Source organism: Chrysochloris asiatica, unplaced genomic scaffold (assembly GCF_000296735.1).
Source record: "Chrysochloris asiatica unplaced genomic scaffold, ChrAsi1.0 scaffold00067, whole genome shotgun sequence".
Classification (NCBI taxonomy): domain Eukaryota; kingdom Metazoa; phylum Chordata; class Mammalia; order Afrosoricida; family Chrysochloridae; genus Chrysochloris; species Chrysochloris asiatica.
Genome location: NW_006408585.1, coordinates 3196951 through 3207240, shown reverse-complemented (window position 1 = coordinate 3207240; position 10290 = coordinate 3196951). Strand labels below are relative to the sequence as shown.

General features: G+C 37.9%; 1 protein-coding gene across 2 annotated transcripts in view; it reads right to left on the bottom strand.

Moving 5' to 3' along the window:
• The window catches only part of KCNH5 (potassium voltage-gated channel, subfamily H (eag-related), member 5), a 608817-nt gene that overhangs the window by 159378 nt on the left and 439149 nt on the right, over window positions 1-10290 (bottom strand). For both annotated transcript variants that reach the window (XM_006864573.1, XM_006864574.1), the window contains exon 9: window positions 7239-7491. In XM_006864573.1, coding sequence (XP_006864635.1) covers window positions 7239-7491 — 253 coding nt within the window. The remainder of the gene's footprint in view (window positions 1-7238; window positions 7492-10290) is intronic.

Here is a 10290-nt window from a genome sequence, read left to right as displayed (position 1 = left end):
GCATTTGAGTTATGGTGTTGGAGGAGAATATTGAAAGTGCCATGAGCTGCCAAAAGAACCAACAGATTTGTGTTGGAAGAAGTGTCACCAGGGTGCTCCTTGGAGGCCAGGATGGCCAAACTTCGTCTCTCATATTTCGGACATATTGTCAGGAGGGACCAGTCATTGGAGAATAATATCATGTTTGGTAAGGCACCTAACAACAACAATGTGCACCAAACGATTTCACCAAAATGTGAAAAATTAGTCGACAGACAGGGAAAACAATTACATTGCAATGGCATATCAGACAAGGGACTAATATTTACATTTATAGAAAACTACAAAACTTCTACAAGAAAAAGACAAACTAGCCAATAAAAATATTGTCACAGGACATGAACAGACACTTCACCAAGGAAATTATTCAGGCAGCCAACAAACATATGAAGAAATGTTTACAATCATTAACCATTAGAGGGATGCAAATCAAAAGAACAAGGCGATATCATCTCACACCAACATTAATAATAACGTTCAAACAACAACAAGAAATGCAGGCAAGGGTGTGGAGAGACTGCGACCTGCCTACATTGCTGATGGGACTGTAAAACGGTTCAATGACTGTGTGAAACAATATGGCTCTTCCTCAGATATCTGGAAATATAAATACTGAATCTTAAAAACTCATGACCCACCAATCCCTCTACTTACTTGGTATGTTGTTGTTAGGTGCCGTTGAGTTGGTACCGACTCATAGCAACCTTATGCAAAGGAGAACTAAACACTGCCCAATCCTGGGCCAACCTCACTATCTTTGCCACGCTTCAGCCCATTGATACTGTCACTTTGCCAATAGATCCACAAAAAATATGGGCCAGGACATGAGTAGATTTGTGCACACTGTTGTTCATAACAGCACTACTCACAGTAACAAAACGATTGTTGTTGTTGTTGTTGAGTGCCGTCGAGTCGGTTCCGACCCATAGCGACCCTGTACAGGTAGAGGTGGTCTAAATGCCTATCAGTAGGAGAATGGATTTGACATAAACTTTGGTACAACTATACAGTGGAACAGTATGCAATGTTGAAGAATAACAATGAATTTGTGAAACATCTCATAACATAGATGAACCTGGAAGATATTATGCTGAATGAAAGAAATTAATAGTAAAAGAACAAATATTGTTTAAGATAATTACTATAAAAATTCAGAAGAGGTTTTCATACTAAAAGAAACATTCTTTGATGTTTTGTTACAAAAGTACGAGAGAAGGGAGAGTAATTTACTGGCTAGAGGGTAGACACATATTAACTCAGGTGATTGTTGTTGTTGTTAGGTGCCATTGAGTTTGCACCAACACACAGCAACCCTATGCACAACAGAATAAAACAGTGCCCGATCTTGGGCCAACCTCACAATTGTTGCCACACTTGAGCCCAGTGATGCTTCTATTTTGCCAATCCATCTCGCTGGGGGTCTTCCTCTTTTTCTCTGACCCTCCACCGTATCAAACACGATATCCTTCATCAATGACTGGTCCCTCCTGACAATGTCTGAAGTATGAGAGATGAAGTTTGGTTATCCTGGCCTCCAAGGAGCACTCTGGCTTCACTTCTTTTACCACAGATCTGTTGGTTCTTTTGGCATCCAACAGAAATTTCAATATTCTCCTTAGTCCTCAAGCTGACATCTTTGCTCTTCAAGGTTTTGTGCAGCAGATTTGCCTAATGCAATACGTTATTTGATTTCTTGACTGCTGTTTCCATGATTGTTGATGGTTGATCCATGAAGAATGAAGTCCTTGATAACTTCAATCTTTTCTCCATTGATCAGAATGTTGTTTATTGGTCCAGTGGTGAGGATATTTGGTTTCTTTACATTGAGATGCAATCCATACTGTAGTCTGTGTTCTTTGATCTTCATCAGTAAGTATTTCAAGTCTTCCGCACTTTCAGCAAACAAAGTTGTATCATCTGCATATGGCAGGTTGTTAATAAGTCTTCCTCCAATCCTGGCGCTATGTTTTTCTTCATATAACCCTGCTTCTCTGATTATTTGCTCAGCATACAGGTTGAATAGGTATGGTGAAAGAATACAATCCTGTTGCACACCTTTCTTAATTTTAAACCATTCAGTGTTCCCATGTTCTGTTCGAACTGCCTCATAGTCTATGTACAGATTCCTCATGACCACAATTAAGCGTTCAGGAATACTCATACTACACAATGTTGTCCACAGTCTATCATGAATCATACAATAAAAAGCCTTTTTGTAGTCAGTAAAGCACAAGTAAACATTTTTCTGGTATCCTCTGTTTTCAGTCAAGATTCATCGGACATAAGCAATGGTAACCCTCATTCCATGTCCTCTTCGGAATCTCGCTTGAACTTCTGAAAGTTCTCTATTAATGGATGCTTGCAGTTACTTCTGTAAAATGAGTAAAACTTTACTTGCATGGGAATATCAAAGTAAAACTTAACTTGCATGGTAATTTCAAAGATATTGTCTGATGATTTTCACATTCTATTGGGTCACCTCTCTTTGGAATGGGCACAAATACAGATCTCTTTCACTGGTTGGCCAGATAGTTGTCTTCCAAATTTCTTGGCATAGATGAGTGAGTGCCTCCAGTGCTGCCTCACTTCCTTGAAAGATTTCAATTATTCCATAAACTCCTGTTGCTTTGCTCTTTGCTAGTTTCTTCAGTTCACCTTGGACTTCTTCCTTCAGCAGACTGCCAACTTGATCATATGCTACCTCTTGAAACAGTTGAACATCAACCATTTCCTTTTGGTACAGTGACTTTTGTGTATTCCTTCCATCTTCTTTTGATGCTTTCTGCATCATTCAATAATTTTTCCCAGAGAATCCTTCAATAATGAAAGTCAAGGTTTGATTTTTTTCTTCAGTTCCTCCAATTTGAGAAATGCTGAGCATGCTCTTCCCTTTTGGTTTTCTAACTCCAGATCTTTGGACATTTTGTTTTAATATTTGACTTTGTCTTCTCGAGCTGAAATTTTTATGTTCAGCTCACAGTACCTCCTCATTTCTTCCACTTGCTTTAGCATCTCTACTCAGATTATAGGGAGGTCAATATACAAGAAAGAAGAGGGCAATGTACAGGAAGAGGGAGGGTGGCAGAAGAATGATGAGAATAGGTGAAGGCACAGCGAGTAGGCATGGGCTATAGGAGATTGAGGTAAACAGTGATATATACACAACCTTGGAATAACAGTGTTCTTTGCAAAGATACATAGACTGAAACAGAAGTTAAATGGGTAAAGGAGAAAGAGTAAGATCCATATACAGTTATATAATCCACAAATATATAATAGCTTGAAAGAGGATAGTTGTACATGAGTTATATACCTTTGCTGCATAGTATGTATACCTTTGCTGCATAACTATGTATATGGTGGAACATACAGCAGGCAAATGATGAAAATAGCTTAGATTTTTATCAAACATTTAAGGCAATGAGTTGTTGGGCTTTGGGGCTCAGAACCATAGTCTCAGGGGACACTATGACATAGTCCACAAAGACAATGCTCTATATCCTACTTTGTTGAGTAGTGTCTGGTATCTTAAAAACTCATGAACAGCTGTCTAAGGTGCAGCTATTGTTCTCTCCATGTGTGGAAGAATGAAGAGTAATTAGAATTGAAAAGGCTTGGAATCAATACATCCAGTGGGCTAATGGAACATGTGAACATCAGTCTCCATGACTCTAGTGGTAGACAGTGCCCAGACACCACTACCAACTACTCTGAAATGGATCACATTAGAGGATAGAGATAGAATGGGAGAAAAATGTGGAGCAAAATTCAAAAGTTCTTAAAAAAAAAAAAAAAAAGATTGAGTTTACTTGAGGCTGCTAACCTCAAGGTCAGCAGTTCGAAACCACCAGTTGTTCCGTGAGAGAAAGATTAGGCTTTCTACTCCCATAATGATTTATATCCTTGAAAATCTTATGCACGGTCGCTATGAGTTGGAACTAACACCATGGCATGTTACCACCACCACCATCACTACTGGTCTGAAAGAGAATGGAGGACCTTGAGACTATGGCCCTTGACTACCCTTCAGGTCTGGAAATCCTTGTAGACCAGTATTCAGCCAACCAGTAGATAGGTACATAGGGGGACCACAACACTAGTAAGATATGCTCACAATGGAATGGTTAATCATTTGAAATCAAAAGGGCAAGGTTTTCCTAAGGACAAAGTTGAGAAGGGACGGGAGTTGGGTAGAATGGAACTAGGAACGACAGCGAGGAATCACAGGGATCACTGTTGTTGCAGGGAGGGGATTACAATCATTGAGATGAAACACAGTATGTAATTTGTTGAGTGTAAAATGGATCATCTTGTCTGTAAGGCTTCATTCAATTCACAATAAAACATTTAAAAAGGAAAGAAAAAAATATATAGGATTTTGCACTTGATAACTTTATAGCATTTTTTCTTTATGTTTGCAATAATTTCAAAATTGTTACCAAAAATGATAAAAGAAAGAGGGAAAAAAATACATGAAAAGAATGTAGCTCTTCTCTTCATTTTCCTAAAATATTGTAAACAAAACCCCTAATTTGATTGCTTTTTGGTTAAGCTAATCTTTGTTATATATAGGCCCATGGAAACAGGGACAAGAGGTTGCCAGAGAACTGTCATTATAATTTGACTCATTAAACAGAAAGATAAAAAATCTCTGAATCTCAAAGTTTTTTTGAGGCGGGCAAACAAAAAGTGCACACTCATAGGAGCTCTGGCAATATAGTGGTTACAAATCAGGCTATGAACCTTAAGGTCAGCGGTTTGAAACTACCAGGTGTTCCACAGGAGAAAGATGAGGCTTTCTGCTCCTGTAAAGACTTACAGCTTCAGAAACTCTGTACAGGGTCACTATGAGTAGGAACTGACTCCACGGCACGTAACCACCACCATAGAAATGTGACAGATAAATAATGGAGCTGATCCAATAACCAGGGGACCCTGTATTCATTTTTACTAGGCCATTGTACAAAACTAGTTATCATTTTTACTTTAAAATGGAAAGAAAATGCATTTTGTTTGTCTCATGGATCAGATGATTCCAACTTAACCTACCCAGCCCAGAGACAATGAACTCAGGACTTTCTCCATTCTTCTTTTAGAAAAGGAGTTACCAAGGTGAAGCTGTAATGAAGAAACTGGGGCAGAGTGAATTACTATGAGACTACAGCTGAGGGACTTTATCATGATGGTACTCACTTTACTGTAACATATTTAAAGCCTGTTTTTCTTACCCATCATTGACAGAAACATGCAAGTAAAGAAAATACACCTCTTTGGGATTTGTGTTTTATGCTCTTCTGTAAGCAAACAATTATGGTTACAGTATGCATATGCTCTATATTATTGCAAAGGGTTGTTCTAGTGAAATGTACACTTTCTTTTAATAAAGGATTATATGTAATCTCTTTACACTCCAGTAAATAAAGTAAACAAGCATTAAGAAGCATTAAGCATGTCCAGAATGCTGCCTCTAAAGTTCTGTATGGTTTTTCCTGCAATAAAACAGAAATAAAAATAGTTCCTAGAAGAAATTTAGCTGCCACTGAAATATTATTTCTAAACAGTTATGCAAAATTTCACAAATAATGCCATTCAGTCATTTGAAATCCATCTTTTATTTTTGTGCTTGATTTTGCTGTTTCTAAAATATGTCAATCAATCTTTTATTTAGGAGAATAAATGGCATTCAAGCTATGGTAGGTTGACCTCGGCAGCTAAAAATCCAATCATTTAAAAACTGAGTTCATTTTTCATGAGACACAAACCATGAAAAATGCGATCAGGATGGAGTCGTAGTTCTAATTGATTTTACTTGAAAAAAGCAAGGAATGATTCTCCTATGACCTCATTCTCATTATTGATTCCTTTTATATCTATGTGGACTTCAAAAGTTTGCTGTAGATATTTGAGCAGAAAATCACCTTAAAGGTCACTTAGAATCTTTTCTTTGCCAAGATTTATATCTTAGACTGCCCCCCAAAACATAAAAATTTGTATTTTTTTCACTTACATGTAATGAATGTCACTGCCTTTCTTTTTGTTAGAACAACTATTCCTAGATATCCAAAACATCTTAAGTTTAGAATTAATTTACAATTGGCCAAATAATTTTTCTGGCTTTTGAACATAAATGAATAGAACCACCTTTCAAGCTATAAAGCTAATTCACTTACATGGTGCTCACTCCAGTATCATGAGTCAGATTCACTTATCTCTTCATTGCTTTGAGCTAACTACTTAGGTCTACTAAGTAAGGCAGAAAAATCTGGAATAAGATGACCTGTACTTAAGCCCTAACTCATACAAATTACTGAACTTTTCAAGGTCTCCTTTGCTAATCTCTAACATAAAGGGCTTAGACACATCTCATTGACTCTCTGAGATTAATACTCCATATTCATAGTCTGACAATTACTCCACAAGCCTCTTCTCATACGTATCAATATGGAGATGGAAGGCATCTTAGGCCATGAAGAGCTCTAGTCTACAAGATACCATCCTAGAGTTTCCAAAAATATTTTAATCAAACTCTCATGCAGCCCATTAGACTGTGTCCAATCCTAATGTTCTTTGCTGAAACAGCATTTCTAGTTTTCACTAAAATTCATCATTTCATTAGTAACTCAATTTTTAAAGTCACCAAAGGATATCTGTCTTAAGAAAACTGAGAAGTTGGGTCCCTATCCAGAGAAGCAGCAACACCAGAAATGAAGGCAGAGATGAAGACATAGAGAGACAGAGTAGCTGAAGACTCTAGACTCATGGAAAGAGAATACCGTGTGCTTCCAGTCAGGAGGCAGACATGCAGAATGTGCCATTAGGTTGTTTAAATGATGATATATTACTGAGTGTTTCTGTGTACACCCCCACACAAACACACTCAAAAAAGAACCCCAGAGGTAATAGAAGCAAATACTGTTGAATGATGATGCATGGGGGGATTGTAATCATTGCAATGAAACGATGAGTGTAAAACCAATGATCTCCCCATGTAGATCACTCAATTCACAATAAAAGCTTTAAAAAATTACAGTCCCATTGAAAAATTGAGTTAAATGATAGTTTTTCACTAAAAGAAAAAAGAATACATCTAAGAGCAATTAAAACATATGCCCATGCCAAAAAAAAAAAAAGAAAACTGAGAAACAAAAACCTGTAAAACCATTACATGCTTGCTATTACATGAAGAAAATTCACAGTACCTAATATAGCCACCACCTCATCATCCTGGATGACTTCCAAGGATCCTGACACCACAAAGCAGAGGGCATCCACACTTTCTCCAGCATGGTATATGAGGTCCCCAGGAGCACAGTGAATGGTTTGGAACTCTACAGCCAAGGCGCGCAGACACCCATCGCTGGCCAATCGAAAAGCAGGATGTTCATTAAAAACCTTCCTGTTTAGATGAACACAGATATCTGCTCTCATGTCCTTGGGACAGATGGAGAGGACCTAAAGAGAGTGAGAGATGAATAAGTGAGAATGAAAGAGAAGGGACCATTTCATAAATAGCCAACCAACAAGTATTTCTTGACTCTGATTATGTCTGTTACGAAACAGTTTAGATACTAGAAGGCAAAGTTAACAAAACACAGATCTGTTCTCAGGCACTATCAATCTAGTGAGAAGGGCTAATGAATAGATAGATTATACAGCACTGTGTGGTAAATTCTTTTAGAGTGATACTGATCTCCAAAAGAAAGAGCAGAACCTGGAAGAGGTCAGGAAAAGAGGTCCAGAAAAAGTTATTAACATTTCACTGAAGAGTCAATTAAATTAAATGGGGTGTTGGTGACGTTGTTTAGTGCTATTCCCACTCACATCCACCCTGTTTCCAAGGCTTGTAATCATCACTGGAGCAGATAAGTTCGTCTTTCTCCCACAGAGTAGGCTCAAACCTCGGACATTGGGACCAGTGCTTATCCTACAGCACCACCCACACTCCAAAAGGAGCATTCATTTTTCCTCTAGATGACATTTTTCATAGCTAAATCATAATTTAATACTATAGACTTTACACCACATTTAAGGTGGATTCATATGGACCAGTTACAAGAAAACAAAGTTAACAGAAGTACCTTTTGACTTTAGACACAGAGAGGGAGAGGGGCTGTTTGCTGATGACCGGGGGGGCATGCTTGTAGTGTATACCCTTTGGATGGTTGATGATACATGGAGGGGATTGTAACCATAGCAATGAAGTGATATACTATAGGATGAATGTAAAACTAATGTTTTCCCATGTAAACTATCACATAATTCACAATAAAACATCAAAAAAATTAAATTAAATTAAAATAAAGATGCTTGGAATAAAAATAAAAGTACCTTTTAACTTGATATGCTGTCATAGTCTGATAAACTTTATTCACTATATATTTTCATCACTCTGGAAGGTTTTCCTTTTACAAATGAATTTCACAAGGGAGTGAAATTGGTATTTACCAGCTTTCTTAGCGCTTTGTTGTTGTTAAGTGCCTTCCAGTTATTCCGACTCAGAGTGACCCTGATTAGGGTTTCTGACAAACTGGCTGGTGAGTGTGAGCTGTAGACCTTGTAGTTCAAGCTGGCCCTGCAGCTCAGCGCATTAACTCGCAGGCCACACCAGATACACCCACCATTTTGCATTGCAGCCCTTGATCTTTGAAACCTAAAATCATTTAGGTCCAAAGCAGGATTCAGGGCCTTGGCATTCTTTAGAAAGGGAAGCAAATAGCATCAATATGTTTACAGACCTACAAGTTAGGAGTTTTTACTGCCTGTAGCTTCCAAACATCGCAAGTAACCCACAACTCATAGCTACCCTATGTAGGATTTTCAAGGCTGTAAGTCTTTACCAGAACAGAAAGCCTCTTTCTCCAGTGGAGCTGCTGGTGGATTCTAATTGCTGACTTTGTATTTGGAAGCCCAAAGTGTAATCCGCTACACCACCAACACTAGATTAAATATCATCACATTTAATCCAAGTATCATTGAACTGGACGAGGTTACAGAAATAAGTACCATCCACTTAGAATACACATGCATAAATTCACTTAGAGTACTTCCCACACCTCTTTAGATAAACTATTCTTAATAATCAGAGATGATGTTCTTTGATAGGATTTTAAGCTCTCAGGAAGAAGTCTATGTGGACTTTATTAAAATTAAATTATACTGCATAATGTTTTCATATAAAATAGGTTTCTTCCCTGTACTAATTGCATGTTAAGCTTTAAAAAGTTACCTAAAGCTTCAAATATCCCCTGTCTATTCCTTTTATTTGGTACTCACATTGGTGAAATGCTGGTTGCTTTCCAGTAGAGGAGATGAGCTTATCATAAATATGTTGCTGTTGTTAAGTTCCGTTGAGTCGGTTCCGACCCATACCTACCCTGAACAGGGTTTCTGAGGCTGTAAATCTTTACAGGAGCAGAAGCCTCATCTTTCTCCAGCAGGGCAGCAGGTAGTTTCAAACTGCTGACTTTGTGATTCACAGCCCGATTCATAGCCACTATGCTACCAGCGCTCCTTATCATAAATATAAAGACCATTAATTAAATGATGCTTTCAGTATCCCTTCCCTTGATCTTTCCTAATGTTGTCTGGAGTCTTGGTGTGATGCTGTGGGTTAATGCACTGGACTGCAAAGCCAGTTTGAACCTCAAGGTTGGCTATTCAAGCTCACCAGTTGCTCCTAGGAAACCTTATACAGGGTTGCAATGTTGTTGTTAGGTGCCATCTAGTCAGTTCCAACTAATAGTGACTATTTGCACAACAGAACAAAACCCTGCCCAGTCTTGTAGCATTCTCACAATCCTTGTTATGTGTGAATCCATTGTTGTAGCCACTTTGTCAATCTATGTCATGGAGAGTCTTCCTCTTTTCAACTGACCCTTTCTAATATCATATTTATTATTTCATGGCACTTAATCATCTCTGTGATTCTGCTTTTCATACTCTCACAGATGCATGTAAGCAGTAATGATCAGTTCATCCATCTTTCAGAAAAATCTCATTTTTGAGGAAAGACATCACTAGCATTCTAAAGAGTAATAGGCACTTTGTCTTCACTTCCATTATTTTCTATAAATGTGAAATGTTTCCTTCAATCTCTTTATGTTTAGTGACTTCTGTAATTTAACAGGCATTCAAAATAGAACTGGGGAAGAGCTGCCTCCTCAAAGTAGAATTGACCTTAATGACATGAATGGAGCAAAGCTTTTGAGAAGAAACAGCAACAAACATCCATTAACAATTGGAACATGAAAT